The sequence below is a fragment of the Leuresthes tenuis genome, unplaced genomic scaffold, assembly GCF_036924035.1.
Source record: "Leuresthes tenuis unplaced genomic scaffold, fLeuTen1.0.hap1 SCAF_5, whole genome shotgun sequence".
NCBI classification, from domain to species: domain Eukaryota; kingdom Metazoa; phylum Chordata; class Actinopteri; order Atheriniformes; family Atherinopsidae; genus Leuresthes; species Leuresthes tenuis.
The window spans coordinates 23,296,257-23,314,955 of NW_027325359.1; the positions used below are offsets into that span (position 1 = coordinate 23,296,257).

The 18,699-nt window shown below is 39.8% G+C and overlaps 1 protein-coding gene across 2 annotated transcripts in view; it reads right to left on the minus strand.

Moving 5' to 3' along the window:
• Positions 1 to 3,797: 3,797 nt before the first annotated feature.
• The window catches only part of LOC140307547 (ceramide kinase-like), a 71,274-nt gene continuing 56,372 nt past the window's right edge, over positions 3,798 to 18,699 (minus strand). For both annotated transcript variants that reach the window (XM_072386486.1, XM_072386485.1), the window contains 13 exons: positions 12,238 to 12,378; positions 10,704 to 10,826; positions 10,491 to 10,616; positions 10,337 to 10,403; positions 10,103 to 10,248; positions 9,736 to 9,810; positions 8,324 to 8,476; positions 8,124 to 8,229; positions 7,876 to 7,952; positions 7,420 to 7,625; positions 7,110 to 7,330; positions 4,917 to 7,019; positions 3,798 to 4,757 (listed from right to left, as the gene is read on the minus strand). In XM_072386486.1, the coding sequence (XP_072242587.1) occupies positions 6,932 to 7,019; positions 7,110 to 7,330; positions 7,420 to 7,625; positions 7,876 to 7,952; positions 8,124 to 8,229; positions 8,324 to 8,476; positions 9,736 to 9,810; positions 10,103 to 10,248; positions 10,337 to 10,403; positions 10,491 to 10,616; positions 10,704 to 10,826; positions 12,238 to 12,378 (1,529 nt within the window). In that variant the 3' untranslated portion in view covers positions 3,798 to 4,757; positions 4,917 to 6,931. The remainder of the gene's footprint in view (positions 4,758 to 4,916; positions 7,020 to 7,109; positions 7,331 to 7,419; positions 7,626 to 7,875; positions 7,953 to 8,123; positions 8,230 to 8,323; positions 8,477 to 9,735; positions 9,811 to 10,102; positions 10,249 to 10,336; positions 10,404 to 10,490; positions 10,617 to 10,703; positions 10,827 to 12,237; positions 12,379 to 18,699) is intronic.

An 18,699-nucleotide genomic window follows, 5' to 3' on the forward strand; every position in this document is an offset into this window, starting at 1 on the left:
ACGTCTGCTTTCATTACAGAATTTGAGAATAGGGGTTTATGGGAAGATTATTTGCTTATTTGTGGGATCGGAACCAACAGTTTACAATGGTACATTCTTGACCTTTTTTGGCTTTATTTCCCTTGTAGATGGTTGAAGTCAAGATGCCAATTCTGGGCAATTTAATGCTCTGGGGTTTATTCATCATATTCTAAATCAAAATAGCAACCTGCCTCGTCATGGGGCTGCATGACTGCTTCATCCTAATCTGATTTAATTCATATCCATAAATCTCACTGGCTCTCTCTTTGTAAATAATATCTACTTTTTAGGAGGTTTACTTTTTAGTCGTAATATCTACAGTTTATAGGCCTACAGCACTTAGCACTTAGCTGTTAGTCATGCCTCTATATCACACAAATGACTAGACCACTTCTCCGAGCCACATGTCGATAAGTCCTTAGGCAAGACACCCCACGTTGCCTACCAATGCCTCCATCAGTGTATGAATGTGTGGAAGAAAGCAAAGTGCATAAATAGTAAGATATGGATTCTGCCTGTAGTGTTGATGTAACATTACCCTGTTATTATGCATCTGTTAATATTTATATCTAACCTTGTATTTTTTATACCAACTGCAACTGACAGCAGAGAAGTGATAAGTTCAATTTTGAGTCAAATCTTCGCTGGGGGCACCACCTCTCCTCCAATTTTGAGAGGAAACAGAATCAGAAGTTACAGAAGTTAGAGGTTTGTTACTGAAGGAGAGAGTTCTCGTCTGAATTGACTGTAATTTGGCGCTTGAGACGAGAGTCACCGCCCCCCCCCCCCAAAAAAAATAAAACACCCACCCACACCGGCACGTAAGCCAATACTTTGAAATAATACAGATGATTTTATTATTATATCAGTGCAAAGACAAACTGAAACTATTTACTGAAAGTTCAGACAATGTCAGCTTGGCAGCCGTTTGCAAGACAAGAGTAAGAGTATATAGAGTATATGCAAGAGTATAATAGCTAGGGAACCTGTCTGTGAGTAGTAACTTTAGTAATAATAACGACAGTATAGTACTGCTATTTAACACAGCTAGCTTAGCTTTGCACTAGCTGTTAGTCAAAATTAAGAAATCAACACCTAATGCTTTCAAAGTTAATTAATGTTACATACCTCTGCTTTGGGACAGTTTTTCCTGTTCCTCCTCCTTCCTTCGCTTTCTAAAAACAGCACCTGACGGCTTGGGTGCCCTTTTAATTATAAAAGATTAAAAAAAAAAAAAAAAACGTTGCAAAAACTAACACGACGACGTACTTGTTTATTATTTGAAGAAGTTGGGATGCGCTGCCCCTCCCCCACCTCACCTTCAACTACCATCTGGTACCTACACCTGCACCAAAGAGACGGTCAACAGCGTTCTTCCGTTCCTTTCCAGGCCGCTTGAAAGGCGAATCCCAAGCGTGTATTACTCGGGTTCCACTACTTCGGCAAGTTGGCTTGTTCTGGGATCAGCTGGAGGGGCTCAGTGAGCGAAGTAAGGTGAAGGAACCCTCGTCACGTTTCTCTTGGTCGAAATTGTGGACTTTAAGGCTGAGTGGGATCGACCGTTGTCGATTTAAAACATCCAAAAATCATACGACGGGTGCTTTTTTTTGAGTGATAGTTGCGAATACGAAGCTAACATAAATTACAACAAAAGACACGGCGCCAATAAACGAAAACACAAAGCTCCGATCCCTTTCTTCCGAATTAAAATTCAGTTTGGCACGTAGTTTCTTTGTAAGTAAGTTGCAAGCAAGAAAGAAACATGAATTTTTACTAGCCCTTCTAGGGTATATAAAGATGACTTTATACAATATTTTTTTCACTCTTGCACAGAAAGAAAGGAAATACACATACAATTTAGATTACAGAGAGTGAACATTCAAACAGAGACATGGCTGCTTGTGTTAAACATTCACCAAGTGCATTTGACACAGCTCTCCAAGCAGGAAGCAGGCTGTAGTTTTCAGAGAGACTGACCGCTGGAATGCTGCTGCACAAAGAAAGTGTAGTAGTGTCATATGTCCACTAGGTGGTATAATAACCCACTGTTTCAAAGACAGTGACAGAATGAACTTCATGAAAACGCATTTTAGATGTACAAATTCACAATCCTAGCGGATCGCAATAGTTAGCCATTACCAGGAGCATGGTCAGGAGGAGGTCCAGATTGTCCTTTTTGCTGATTAGCATCCACCCATGAAATATGGGGTAAAACTTTTGCTCATTAAAAGCATTTTTTTAGGCCTAATGGCCTTAAACATAAGTTATTATCAGAAAATGGCTCTTTTTGGCAGCCAAGCTCCATTTTCCTGCTTCCTTTTATTGTCATTCCAAATGTAAATAATATCCATGGTTCTAATTCAAAAGCAGCAATTACAATTTACTTTGCAGACTAACATTTTACAAAACTGTTGATCTGTCTAAATTGCTGTGGGTATGTAGCATTTTTTCAGAACGTAAATGTAGTGCAGTGACTTATCTGGTTTGGGAAGTAGCGACTATGTGTCATCTCTCATCCATCTTTAAAAAGGCAAAAAAAGACTTGGCTTAGAAAAAACTAATGAATATCAAAAACAGACATACCTTTGAGGGGCAAGAAGTGAAACAGACTTATCGTTTTAACTTAGTTAAAGGTCCATCTGAAACTGTGACACACTATTAAAAAGAGGCACCAATAGATTTGACATTAAACTTCAATAGCAGCACAAATGTTTGAAACACTCAAATCTTCCAGTCAAATGATCATAATTACAGTAAATCAGAAGATAGAAAATTTCAAGGAGCTTTTTGTGCTGATATCGATTTGTTATTCAATATACATTTGAAACGTAATCGTTGACAAATTACGTTTAAAACAAATGTTTTCAAATAAAATAAAAAAACAAAAAACTTTATTTTGTTAAAGTGTGGTAGAATGTGATTTCCAAAAGTCTCAAACTTCTCATTTGGGTCTTGAAAATGTAATATTCACTCATATCACATCACATCTACAGTCTTTGCAACACAAGACAAAAACTGAATTCCTTTTTGTGTCACAGAATTTGATGTTGCAGCTAAAGTGCAGTCAGAGTAGATCCTCCAAACTTTGAGTGTAAGCCTTGAAGTTGTTTTATGAGTGATTAAATGGGACCTATAGTGTTTTAAGAGAAGATGAAACCAACAGATAAAGTGATCTTATACTACCTCAAAGTCAATAAAGACAACTCTGATAGGCTCTTAAAACAGGGGAAATATATATTTCCGCATGTATTTTTGAATATATATATCATTCTTAGTCTTTTACAGATTTTTTTTGTGGCATTCCATACTAAATGGCGTGATAATACAAACAATACAATACAATAAACAATGACAGCTGCATAAAATCCTTAATATCTCAAGCGTCAGGTCTACAGAGTTGAAACTTGGCAGGCAGCTGGTAACAGAATGCAGTTTGATGGGTCATCTAACTCCATCAAGTGGACAGTTACAAAACTACAGCGCTAAAAATCAATGCCATTCTCTCATTATATGCTTTAAGCGCCAAAGCTGATGAGATTTGTGAGCTTTTAAAAGCTCCAGTTTGCTACAGAAAGGCTGCAACACCTGCAGGAGATTTAAGTAATCACACTGCATTTCTCTCAAGGAAATGCATAACTCATTCACAGTTTGTATTTCTTCACACTGTTAGTAATTGCTGTATGATTTACGCTTGTTGCCAGAAAAAGTTAATCATCTAACAAATAACATAGCAAATGAAACTATCACATTTTAGCAATTATAACATCAGATAGAAGACGTGTTGAAAATATTTTATTTCTTGATATTACAACAGCTACAGTAGAGGGTAATAATACAGCTCACATTACAGCTAGAGTTCAACTGACTCAAGAGATAAAACAAGTTTTCAGTGTCAGATTAAACTACAGCGTTGAAAGTAAAAACATTCTCTATAAGCGGGACATGTTGCAACTTAAATGCTTAGAAAGCTGAAACATTTCAGCAGTAAAAACTTAAAAAATAATCTTGATAGACTTAAAAAGATGAAAACGAAAGATAGTTTTTCACTTGTTTCTACACAGAAGCCAAAATATATCAGAAAAATAAACATGATTAATCAGTTCTGAAAATAATGATTATTGAATTTCATTCTTCATGTTCTACATGTTCAACACTACACAAGGTTACATCCGTTATTCCACATGTTCAGTTACAATCTTTTTTTCCCCCACACTCTCCATCCTCAGTCTCTGCAGTATTGATATCAGTAAAGTTTTTGACAGCATTGTTACCAAAATGAAGTTAATATGTTTAATCAGTTGGGATTTTATGCTGTTACTGTACAATCTGGTTCATTTCAACAAGGGGAAACGATCATGGTGTCATATCATCATAACTTATTATTTCTAACTTAGAATTCATCATGTGAGGAAACATATATGTTATCTGGCTGCTAAAAAACAAGGCAATAAGTAAATCACTTTATTCCTGTCGCTCTTTTTATATCGGTTCAAACAGACTTCAAGGAAAAATTTTAACATGCAGTTCAGTCTTAGCTAGCTGATGCACACCACTGACTAATGGTGAGGCACCCGGTCAGAGCTGGTTGAACAGTTTACTTTGATATAATCCCCTCATACAGTGTATGAATTTCTTCATAGCAGAGGCCAGATAAAAGACAGATGGGATGTAGGAGTGTACAGTATCTTTATCTGTGTAAAGTCATAATAATGCTTGGGTTTATGAGAAGATGAATGCTACTGATGGGAGGCTAAATAAAATGAAAAGAAACAAGCTCAGAGAGCTGCTGTGACTGAGCAATGACGATGTCTTCCCAGTACAATGATGCAGTAGCTGAAAGCTAGCCAGTCACACCACTTTCTGATGTGACCCTGCCTGTACAACTGCAACATTACCCTGTAGCAGCTTTGCAGCTAGCTAGTTTGGTTGGACGTTTTAGCGGTACTGTAGCAACTGAGCTTGCAAGGTAGACTTTTTACAGCTTAGCAATTATGAGCCTGTCATTATCAGTCCAGTAATGACTATTTCACAGAACTATGCAAATAGATCTGCTCGTACTCATACTAGATTCAGACTTAATGTAGATAAACATTTGCTTGCATCTCTTAAGTGAAAAACCAATTTAGGTATCCGTCATCAGTTGACCTCTTGGCCCAAGTTTGAAAATTTGGTTGTAAGGGTTATACAGCAGGTTCTGATTGTATGTCACCACAACTACGACACAAAAAACCACTTAAGACAGACGACTCAGCTAAACGTCTTCACAGGGCCAACAGATTTCAAGCAACAGAAGCTCGACCTGGGACCCTGTGTCTGTATAGGTTAAATGATAGTCCATTAAATCAAGATTTCAATAGTTAATCTGTATATTTCAATAGGTCATATTTCAGAAATGAGTGTAGATCTTCACGGCCATGTTGGACCTTTTTCAGAATTTTAAATTTGTGAGGTTTTCTTTGTTGAGCTACACCCATCTCACACACACGGACAGATAAATGGCTACATGAGTAAACCCCAGCTGGTATTTGGTCAGATTAAAAACTGGACAAAGCTGAAAGCTGATTGGTCGGTGCTTTGAAACACCGTGAGCTACTACTGGTTCCCTCCTCCATCACAGTGAGTCCAGCTCACTGCCAGCTGAAAGGAAACAGGACTTCTGGTCGACAAACAAGCAGCAACTACACGGCCACAATTGAGTTATGTCATGTCATCCTGAGAATCGATGGAATTATGAATGATTGGAGACAATGCTGCAGAAACAGTCACAGAGCAGAAAGACTGTTACTGGAAAGGTCACTGCAGACAAGATTAATATTTTTTTTAAGTACTGGCCCTGATTTGCCTTCTACTTTTGATTACAGAACTCTGGGAATGAATCACAGGTATCTGGTGTCCTTTAAACTTGGTAATTCCAAATAAAGGGCTCTTTTTCATATATACACATTACTTTTTAAAAAGTGCAAATAAACTATCAATTGTGCAAAAAAGAAAATGTCCTACACAGCATGTACTAATTTGCTAATAAAGACTGAGAAGGAGAACACCTCCTCACCTTAAACAGATCTTTAATGACAGATATTTAATCAAGTGTCATGTTCAGGTCTGGTCCAAGGTATAACTGTTATAGTTTTAACTCTAAATGAAGGTACAGGCAGGCAGGTCCTTGGTCAGATTATGCTAAATGCTAAGGAGCTTAAATGTTTCCACTATATGGCTGGCAAGTCCAGCCGTACGACTGTAACTGAAAGCCTAAATGCAATCACCTACATTAGAACACAATAAGTCAGAACACAAAAACAACACATGTTGATGCTGAGTCTTAACACAAAACAACTAACAGAAGTTAGACTGATTCACTAATAGCCTGTATCCAAAAAACAACACAACACAAGTCTGTGAAAGCCAACAAGATGGATGATTCAGAGTTATGACAGTGGATGTCAAACACCCAAAAGATTGAGACGAGTCAGAGTCCAAATCCAAATGTGCATATGAAAAGAGTGAAAATGTCCTCAAGACAAATTCCAGTCTACAGAAATGAGTCCGAGTTAGGAATAACAGGAATCTACAGGCCTATCTGGCCTATCTAAGTATAGACCTCTAAACAATGCAGACATCTTCGGTGCACAAACAACTGTTAAATAGTGCAGGTCTAGCAGAGCTAGTTTGCTGGGAACACATTTAAACCTGTTCCAGATGTGTTAAATATTTCAAAATTAGGCCAAAACAGTAAATTTTGTTTTTCTTCATTCAGCTAATATCTGAGGAGTAACAGCACAACTCATTGTTGAGTCAGCAATCATGACGGGTCTCCTGATGAAAGACGTGATGAGCATCACATGAGAGTGAAGGCAGTTGCAGGAAACACAGGAATTCCAGTGTCTAACAGGAAACAGAGTCGGGTGCAGAATTATATAGCACATGGATTGCAGAGATCTTCAAACACTTGTGGCTCTTCGATCCCTCGTGCAAACAACTTGATCAACTGGCGGTACACTCTGAGAAACAAGGAGTAAATGGTGCTTTTCAGAAAAATATAAACTGACATTGAATATTGTCAAAAAGAAGCTCCCAGAGAGTTGCGGTACCTGACATCGATGGCGGTGTGGGTCAGGATCTCGCCATCGCAGTTCCAGCTGCTGTAGGCGGGTGCACAAACACAAGCTGGGTGGTCTCGACAGATCTGGCTGAAGATCTGGCGTTTGCCATTCTCTAGCAAGTCCAGCTCGAGGTCCGAGTCGCTCTGGCAGTGACGTGGCGTGAAGCGGAATCGCACTACTCGGTGGACCTCAACAAAGGTCAGATCAAACTGATTGAAGGACAAGAGAAGGGTACCATCCCATAGGATCCAGGCTTCAACATCATGAATCAGAATCCGGGTTTACAGTAGAAACATACCTGGTCGTCTTTGCTCGTGTGTCGGAGGAGGTGTCTGAGGAAGTCAAAGCGGGAACACTTTCGGACCAGGATGAGGTCGGTGGTGCCGTCAGCCAGGTGGGCAGCAGGTGAGAGGCCTTTGGGGCTGCGAGGGCAAGCACAGCTCATACTGGCAGCGTTTATAGCTAAGAACTTTCCTCGGATTGTCCTCCACTCGCCATCATTCTCTGAAACATAAACCCCCAGAGAGATAGATTTTACCTCACTTATTGTGACCATAACCCTGTTCCTCCTGGCTGTGTAGAAAGTAAAACATTTGGCTTTAACTCACTTTTAAAAAACAAAATGAATCAAAAATTTCACTGAACTGCATCATAAGTGGTTATCAGGGCCCCACAGGCTAATTTCTCGTACACGCCTATTGTTTTGGTAGAGAGTTTCCTAATAAGTGAGTCTGGATGACTTAGTTTAACTCACCATATGATGCTTCATCCATCTCGTACTTCTCAGATTTCCCTGAAAGTTTCTGCCCATTGTGCTGACAAACTGCACAGCTGCACATTTAGACACACAAATGTCATGTTAAAAATGGCATCCAGTGATTTCATTACATATTCAGAAGCATTAACTGCTGCACATAGTTAACTTAGCACTTTCTAAGTTGATTTTAAAGAGCATAAATTGACAAAAACTGTTTTTTAAACTAAACATTTTTTACATCTCACCCAGATCGACACTTAGCAGCATCTCGCGGTGTTCCCATGATGCCTCTGGCTGGCAGGTAGGACACTGTTCCTTCATAGTAGTGATGAGTCAGGAACATTTTCAAGCCTTCAGGATTCAGACACACACACTAAAATTATTTGGAAGTAATCTACTGGGATCATTCACAGTCTGAGCAGCTTAAAAGGTGTTGAGATTCTACCTGACAAGTCATATCTGGCTGGTCCCATCCATCTCTTCCTCTCACTGTCAGTAAGCACGTCACCGTAAAAACCATACCCCAGCAGGGAGACGCAGTACCGCAGGAATGTGTTGTTGTGGTGAACAGAGCACACATCCATTGGCTGCGAGTCTCCTGAACAAACACACACACAGTTGATCAACATATACACTTGATTTTAAGGAAACACGTGAAAAGTAACAATTCTGAAAGACATTGACTCAAAGTAAGAATGAAACTAAGAGAATTGCAGCATAAATGGAGTTAATGGGGCAGTTCTCTAAATAAGGCATTATCTGTCTTTATTTCACCAATACTTTAAGACGAATGAATGAACAAACGTGTACTATAGCTCTGTTAGCGCATAGCTACTGTTATGTGGCTACTTGCAGCTATAGGAGAGCTAACGGAGGGATTTCTACACACACCTCTACTGGGATCACTTCATCCACACGCATGGCTGCAGCACAGCTCATTCACTCCGGTAAGAACGTCCATCTTACTCAAAGTCGTCGTTCACATTGTCAAAATCTGATAAATATCCTGCCATGTTGCACAAAACCAGCAGTAGCAAACTGTGTGAAGTTAGCCAACTGTCACAGAGAAAGGAGTAAATAAACTGTGCTCCAGGGGGGCGTGTGGATCGTCCCTGCCCCATTAATTCCGTTATATGGATATACGCTGATCGCAAGTTTTCTAAATAGCTTTCGAAGGACGCCGACTTTCGGCAAACTGTTCTCTGTGAGTAGATAAACGTATTTCATGCCAGAAATAAGGTCTAGGTTTAAAAATACTGGAGTTCCCCTTTAAACGAGTGGTTTAATAGTTCAGTAAATATCAGCTCAGTCGTCTGTGGACATAAAGAGTTTAAGAGTTTATCAGCCTGTAGCTGCCCATCAGCTTTGTGGTAATGGGATAACAAATTTTATTCGACTGAACTAACGAAATACGTAAATATGTTAAAACAAGCTCGGATATCTCAAAAAAATTATGTTGAAAAATAATTTAAGCATGGCCTCTCTCAGCTTCCATCTGAATGGAAGCTGAGAGAGGTGTCATGACAAAGGTGCCATGACAAATGATGGTGTGCAATTGTAGTCTAATAAATGTCAAACTAAGTGCAATCTGAAATATCTGTTTATATTACATCTAATACAACGTCTATGAAGTAAAAAATTGATTAATAGAAGACAGTGGGGAAAAAAAAACATGAAAAATGGTTTAACTCTTATTTGATCATTAAAAATGACAACAACAACAAACCTGACCATGTAGTGTCTTTATAACTGTGGAATTACTGCTGTGACAAACACACGCTTAATTTTATGTAAACCTTCCCATTGCTGGAATGGTTTATGGTTAGAGTTGTTGTATAAGGAGACCATGGGACTGACCTACAATAATGTGCAGAGCAGAGGTCACTGGGTCATTGGTTCCCACAGTGGCAAAGCAGATACAGTCTGTTGAACCTGAAACAAACAGAGAGACTGTCAGAAGAATGTTGATAGTACACTACAGTACTGACGATTGTTCAAAGCAAGAAAATTATCCTCCTTTTCCAAAACATTGAAAAAGAGTTAGGATTATTTCATCATTTTAATTTATTGTCAACACCAGTATAGATCAAAACGGCTAATATCTGCTAACAATAATGTCTCTGTGTGCATGTATACAGCATAGACATTTGAACTAAATCCATCCAAAAAAAAAGAAAAAACATCAGAATTTATAAATTTTTTAAATGATATCAGCGTTTCTAACCTGCAGGAATGATTCCAATGCGAAGCAAGCAGGGAGACAGCATTTCATCAGGACAGTTTGGATCTATGCCGCTGTCAATTTGCGTCCTCCATATCAGACCGTGGATGATCTCACTAAACATGCCGTCTCCTCCCACACACACCACGCTGGATTTGGGACAAAGGTGAAAGTGAAATATCTAAACAGTGAAACCCATCAGAACTCATTAATTCAACAGATTTGAGCAAAGCTTACCCATCAAACTCCTTCAGCTCTGCATCTGCCCTCAGGTGATCCCTCGCATGATTGGCGTGTTCCGTCACTACGGCAACATACACACAAACACAGTGTATATGAGTTATATGATCTCTAGCATCGGGAGAAAGGGAACAGAATATGGAAGACGCACCAATTACATGTGTAGAGACACCAGCCTCAGCAAAAAGTGGAGCAACCTTCTGCTTGTAGATGTGTTTGCCCTGCCGCTTCCCGCCATATGGGTTAATGTAAACCAGAAGTTTTTTGGGTCTGCTGGCTGTCCGCACAAACAACAACAGGCATATTACAAGAAGTACTCCATTTGTGTGTATTACTTAGTGTGTGTGTTGATGTAAAGTCCTACTGATATTGACTAGCTGCTCTCTGATGCTGCAGATCCAGCTCTGACAAAGTGCCTCGTCTGGACATGTGAAAGTAACCTCAGCACACCGCCAGCGGTGCTGCCGACACCTCTCCACGTAAGACACTGAAACGAAGAGGATAAAAGCTGTCATTTTATTTTTGATCATTTAGTGATTCACAGGGTGGTAAATTCCACATTCTGAATTGTTTCCATTGGCTGCTTCAAATGAGGATGTTTTGGGCAGTGAGTAAATGTAATTACGTTCTTGTGAGTAACGGGAGTTGTACCTCAGTCAACTGCATTTCCAGAAAGAGACCTCTTGGCTTTTAGATGGTTTTCATTGAGGAAGTTTAGTAGCAAAAAGGCACAAACTAAACTTCCCATTTTAGTTCCTCCCCTTGGCTCTCTGTTTTGCAGATGTAAGATGCTTCTTATTTATTTTAGAAATAAAGGAATCATGGTCATCTAGCCCTTAAACTGGGCTCATTTAGATGGCTACAGGATTTCTGCTCCTGATCCCTAAAAAGGGAAAAAAAGGGGTCATCTTACTTGTGAAAAATGAAGAAAAGCCATTTGGGTCAGAGTCAGAGTTTTCTTCTCAGCCTTGTTATTGATCCTTGATCATTGCTCACTTCTCTGAGAATGATTCCACCAAGCATCAATTAAAACCACAGAACATACAATTACAAAAAAGATGTCTCCAAGGTATTGGAGAGGAGGCTCCAACCGATTGTCAAACCTCGGATTCAGGAGAAGCAGTGCAGTTTTCACCCAGGTCATGGAACACTGGACTATCTTTGTTCCAACCCTCACTTATGGTCACGAGATCTGGGTTATGATGAAAGAACAAGATTGCAGATACAAGTGTCTGAAATGGGATCAGCCTTAGAGACAGGGAGATGAATTTGGTCATCCGGAGGGAACTTTGAGTAAAACCGCTGCTCCTCTGCTCAGCTGAGGTGATTCGGGCATCTGGTTAATATGCCTTCTGGTTGCCTCTCTTTGGAGGTTTTCTGGGCACATCCTAGAGCGAGGAGGCCCAAGGGCAGACCCAAGATTGGCTGGAGGCATTATATATCCCTTCTGGCCTGGGAACGCCTCCCTGGGAAGAGGGATTTATGGGTTTCTCTCCTGAACCTGTTACATCCACGACCCGACCTCGAATAAGCGGATGACAATGGAAGGATGGTTCCTTCACTTATGGAAAGCTGACTGATAATTCTCTAATTTTATCTTAGTAACCTTGTCTGTCAATTTTCATCTTTTATCAACAAGATGTATGGATTAATTAATTCAAATTCAGCTATTTTAACATTTGTGCAACAACATGAAATATTAAAAATCCAATAAGCCTGATATGAGCTGGTTACTGCGATCTGCTCTGACACAATGAGGAATTAAGTAAAATACTAATGGTTGAAAACAATATTGATAAACCAGTCATAAAGATCAACTGTGTAGCAGAATAACTGCCACTGCAGTCAAAAATAGGAAATTCTCACAAAACTTTTGTCATCCACATCCATGTGTTTACCTGTGAAGGTCTGTCTGCAGACCTTTCCATCTCTCTCTTTGATCTTTTTCCAGCTGCCATCATTTTTTCGTCTGCTGCTGCTCTCCTCCTCTTCCTCTCTGACAGAGATGATCTCTGACACTGGCACACTGTGAGGCACACCTGAGCAACACACAACACACACAGATACTTACAAAGCTTCAAAATTTCAGTCAGTCTCTCAGACTTTGAGCAGACAAACAGCAGCCGTTCATTTTCACTTCCAGTGTGAGGTTGCTGTGAAGCAACATGGACCCCCACATGTTCCCTGTTACACAGCAAGCTTCATACGATGAAAAGAAATTAGAAACCAGCAGTTGGCTGAAAAATAAGGAACACATCTAGAACAAAATGTGGGCAATAAAAGGAAATGACGGTTATAGTTAATGTTTTCAAATGTACAAATGGCCCTCTATTATAAATTCAGTCAGCAGACCAGGATTTAACACACTGTAAACCCTGAGGATAAGGAGGGGAATTCTCGCACACAGAAGAAGTCAGACAGACTACTGTTTCCACAGAGACAACAGAGGAAAAACTCAGAAACCTGAGTCAGCACTGTGTCATCGACCTTAATCACTTTGTCAGCTTCTCCATTTCCAGCTGAAGGCGATACATGGTCAGTGGAAGGCATTTGTAGCTTAAACAACACTCCACTGCTTCCTTACGTTTCACCACTAACATCTAAAGAGTTCCCGCAAAGAAGCTACTTTTCATGTCATTCTGCATTATCTGTGAAAAAAAGACAGCACCACAAATTCACAAACTTAAAATGAACTAATCAAGTATCTTTTTTCATCCAACCCGAGTTCCATTATTCTGTGTACTTCATGCAAAGCTGAGGAGGTTTAGGGGTAATGTGAGAGTTTAGACATTTTCTATTCTTTACTTTGAAAAACTGTCCATAAATAGCAGCCAGTTGCTTCTATCGATAATGTAACTGGAACACAGCACCCAGCCAAGGCGACATTACCTAAAAGCTTGAACAAAAAACACTGGAATTGTTTGACATGTCCTTTCATCAGTCTGTATGCAAACCATTGAACAAGCACAATGTCCATCAAAGGAGGAAACAGTTCTCCAAAAAACAAAACAAAACCAAATCTACAACAAAAAAGAAGCATCACTGTGTATTCAAATTTGCTTAACAGCAACTGCTTATTGTACAACATTACTTGGAAATGCTAAAATTATGGTTCTATCATTTAGAACAAATGATATGTTCTCATATGATGTAAAAGGAACTCGGCAAACCAACATAGACCTGCTTTGCATTCTTTAAAGCTTTGTTTGTGATTCTTTGTCAGATCAACACAGACCCCATGTTGTCTGCACAGGTCTGCAGTCAGACCCCAAAGCTCGAGTTGGCAGCAGCAACGGTGGAACTTTTTATACAGACTGAGACTGGCAAAGAAAATGAGAAAACAGCATACAACATCTGGCAGAAAACTGATTTTTGCATGTGCTACATGAGCAAACTTGACATTTTCCTTTCATGGGGGGAATTAAATATGAGTGAAGCAGTATTGTGTGTAAATATGCCATGGCAAGAGGACTTATTACAGTTACAGTAGTCTGTGTTGCCACAAACTGGAATAACTTTCCTCGATAGAGATATGAAACATGGTCCATATTCTTTTCGATAGATTACGTTCACCTTTTATAAGCAATACGAATAGCCAATGACAACGAAAGTTGCGCTGCACGGAACCAATCACGTGTATGAAATAGAGCCATGCCAGCAGCTAGTCGTGGCGTGTTTGTTTGTGCTGCTGCAACCGCATAAAAGAAGAAAATGAGTGTTCCCTCGGAAGAAATGACGGCGGACACAGCCCAAGGCGTAAGAGATGACATTGTTGATAAGAAGGCCCGAAAAGTTCGGTGGTGCGGAGGTATTTTTTGAGAAGTGTGCACTGCAAATTATGTCAAGCACATGTTCTGACAAAGACAGGGAATACTGCTAATCTGTTTCATCACCTGAAGCAGTGCCACCCTTTTGAGCACGGAGAATGCAAACTTTTACAAACACAGCCAAACAAGCAAGTAACAAACAAGCGCTAATCTCCCCAATAACAACGCCTTGTGCAGCAGCAACAGAAGACCACAGAGTCTGCTTTATCCAGCGACAACTATGACAAAAAATGTAGGACATATTAAAAATGCAGTGGCGTATTGTATTGCAAAAGACATGCTACCAATAAGCACAGTAGAAAACAAGGGCTTCAAGTGGATGCTAGAACTTTTTCCCATATTGCCCAGCCCTACCTACATCTAAATCTAGTTAGTGCTCATACTAATATATACTGCTTGGTCTAAAGAAAAGTCACACTAATATTTTGTTGGACCACCTTTTACTTCGATTATGACACACATTTACTGTGTAATTGTTTCTAAGTTTATGCAATGTGACAACAGTTAGCTCTGTAAGGCAAGGCAAGGCAAGTTTATTTGTATAGCACAATTCAACAACAAGGTGATTCAAAGTGCTTCACAGAGACATTAAAACAGAAGAAATAAAAAGCATGATTTAAAATTTAAACAAAAGAAGGAAATAAGAACAATAGATAAAATCAGAAAAAATTATATATATGAAAGATAAAATCAGGAGTTAAAACATGATTCCGTTTTGAAACTCAAGCTTATTCAAATGCAGCTGAAAATAGATGTGTCTTCAACCTGGACTTAAATACACTGAGTGTTTCAGCTGATCTGAGGCTTTCTGGGAGTTTGTTCCAGACATGTGGAGCATAGAAGCTGAATGCAGCTTCTCCATGTCTGGTTTTGACTCTGGGAACTGATAAAAAACCGGATCCAGATGACCTGAGGGGTCTGGAAGGTTCATAGTGGGTCAGGAGGTCACTGAAATATTTTGGTCCTTGACCATTCAGAACTTTATAGACCAGCATCAGAACTTTAAAGTCTATCCTCTGATGGACAGGCAGCCAGTGTAAAGACTTCAGAGCTGGACTGATGTGCTCCACTTTTTTGGTCTTAGTGAGGACTCGAGCAGCTAAGTTCTGGATGAGCTGCAGTTGTCTAACTGACTTTTTAGGCAGACCTGTAAAGATGCTATTACAATAATCAAGCCTACTAAAGATGAATGCATGGACTAGTTTTTCCAGGTCCTGCTGAGACATCAGATCTTTTAGCCTTGATATATTCTTAAGGTGATAGTAGGCTGACTTTGTTAATGCCTTAATGTGTTTGTCCAAATTTAGGTCTGAGTCCATCACTACACCCAGATTTCTGGCCTGGTTGGTCGTTTTTAGATTTATAGATTGAAGCTCTGTGGTGACTTTCAATCGTTTATCTTTGGCTCCAAAGACAATTACCTCAGTTTTGTTTTTGTTTAGCTGGAGGAAGTTGTGGCACATCCAGTCATTAATCTCCTCAATGCATCTCCTGTACAGGCCCTCTGTCTCCTGGTGACATTGTTATATACATCTGTGTGTCATCTGCATAGCTATGGTAATTTATTTTGTTGTTTTTTATAATCTGTGCCAGTGGGAGCATGTAGATGTTAAACAGAAGAGGTCCCAGGATGGAACCTTGGGGAACTCCACATGTGATTCTTGTCTGCTCAGATGTAAAGTTACCTATTGACACAAAGTACTTCCTGTTCTCTAAGTATGTTTTGAACCAGTTTAGTACAGTTCCGGAAAGACCAGCCCAGTTCTCCAGTTGTTTGAGTAATATATTGTGGTCAACTGTATCAAAGGCAGCACTGAGATCCAGTAAAACTAAGACTGACATTTTTCCACTGTCTGTATTCAGACATATGTCATTAAACACTTTGGTCAGAGCAGTCTCAGTGCTGTGGTGCTGTCTAAAGCCTGACTGGAAGGTATCATAGCAGTTATTTTGTGTTAAAAAGTAATTAAGCTGTTGAAAAACCGCTTTTTCAATGATCTTCCTTAAAAATGGGAGATTTGAGATGGGCCTGTAGTTGTTCATTTGCGTCTTATCAAGATTGTCCTTTTTCAGCAGGGGTTTAATTACAGCTGTTTTTAGTGGCTCTGGAAACACACCTGACGTTAAGGACAGGTTCACAATCAATAACAGGTCTGACTCCAAAGTCTTTGAGACCCCTTTGAAAAAACCTGTTGGTAGGATGTCTAAACAGCAAGAGGAGGACTTCAGGTGACGTAAGATGTCCTCCAGGTCTTTACTGTTAATGGGTTGAAATAGTGTCATGGTGTTTAAACCGGTTTTCGGTGGACACAGTACATATGCTGAACCTGCTGCTGATGTACCAACTGCTTGTCTAATATTTTGGACTTTGTCTATGAAGAATTTGGCAAAGTCATTGCAGGCCATGGTGGAATGGAGTTCATTTGCCACTGACACAGGAGGGTTTGTTAGCCTGTCAACTGTAGCAAATAAGGCCCGAGCATTATGACTGTTTTTGGTGATGATGTCAGAGAAGTAGGATTTCCTTGCATTCCTCAGTTGTAAATTATAAGAGTGAAGTTTCTCTTTATAGATGTCATAATGAACCTGGAGATTTGTTTTTCTCCATCTGCGCTCAGCTTTCCGACACTCTCTTTTCCCATTTTTCACCAGTGTGGAATTTCGCCATGGAGACTTCTTCCTTCCAGAGATAACCTTCACCTTAATGGGAGCAATAGTATCCATAACATTTAACATTTTAGTATTAAAGCTACTGACGAGCTCACTGACTGAACCCCCGGACAGGGCAGGTGTTAAAGAGAAAACCTGGTTAAAGATCTTACTACTGTTTTCAGTTATACACCGTTTTGAGATCACTGCTGTTGAGACATTTGTGTGCACTGAAATCGTACTCTCAAAGAAAACACAGGAATGGTCAGACAGGCCCACATCAGACACAGTAATCTTTGAAATGCTTAGACCCTTGGAGGTCACTAAGTCTAGAGTGTGCCCCCTATTGTGTGTGGGCTCTGTTATATGCTGAGTCAGCCCAAAGTTGTCCAGAGTGTTACTCAGGTCTTTAGTCCCTCTGTCTTGAGGATTGTCCATATGGATGTTAAAATCACCAACAATAATTATACAGTCAAAATCAACACAGATCATAGACAGCAGTTCACTGAGGTCTTCAGAAAAATCTGCACAGTATTTAGGGGGCCTGTAAATATTCAGAAACAGGACTCTGGGTGAGGCCTTCAGCTGTATAGCCATATATTCAAAGGACTGAAAACTTCCAGGAGATAACTGCTTACATTGAAAGGATTCATTGAATAAGACTGCGACCCCTCCTCCTCTCCTGCTCACTCTGGCCTCGCTGATAAAACTGTAACCAGGAGGGGTTGACTCAATAAGAACAGCAGCACTGTTATTTTGTTCCAACCAACTTTCAGTTAAAAACATAAAATCCAGGGTGTGCTCAGTGATAAAATCATTAATTAAGAATGTTTTCCCAGCTAAAGACCTAACATTTAATAAAGCCAACTTAAGTGTTTTAGAGGTATTATTTGCCCCCTTGTGTTTGGGTGCAGTCTGTGGCACACAAGGTATGTTTACTTTATTTAAAGATCTTTTTGAGTGCAACTCTCTGTGTTTTGACTGGGTCACATTTCTCCTTCTGTCACCTAAAAGTACAGAAATTTTAAGATCTTCTAATAAACAGGGTCCCAGCTTGTCCTGGGAAAAGTCACGACTGTCAGAATCCACACAGCCTGGACCCCTCACACATCACACATCAGACTGCGGAGACAGTACATGGTGGCAGCGTGAAGGGAGAGAAGGGGGTGGGGCTGATGGAATAAGCCCGTACCGACAGGGTATTTTATATTTTTATTTGTTTAACAAAAGAATTAGATATGCTGAAGGTGATCAACCAAGTCTGACAATATTTGACTCACGGATTAAAAGTAGAACTACATGCCTTGGACTTGATTAAAAAAAAAAAAAAAAGAACTACAAAGCCTACATTGAACCACGCTTCTTCTCAAACATTCAGCTGTGTGAATGATGTCATTTTCTGAGCCTGCAGTAAGTCTGAAACACTGAACTCTGAAACTGTCTTTCAAGCACTGCTGCTTTGAATATACCCTTTGCATTTCTTGAACGCACCTGAGGTCACTCCTGACAGATGAATGGACCAGAAGCACAACACTGAACTACTGAATTAAATGGAGGGGAATAACAACTATATCCTACTATGATTGAAACCTTATTTTTCACAAATTACTCATATAAATACTGAAAGTCCTGCTTCAGCATATGAACTCAAGAATCACAGCGCCAATGCTAAAAACAAATATGCTGCCATTGGCTAGGTTTGAGCGTTTGGATGCGCGTGTGGATGAAGTGGTCCCAGTAGAGTGCCTGTGTAGAAATCCCTCCGTTAGCTCTCCTATAGCCACAAGTAGCCACATAACAGCACCTATGAGCTAACAGAGCTATAGAACACGTTTGTTCATTCATTCTTCTTAAAGAATTGGTGAAATAAAGACAGATAATGCC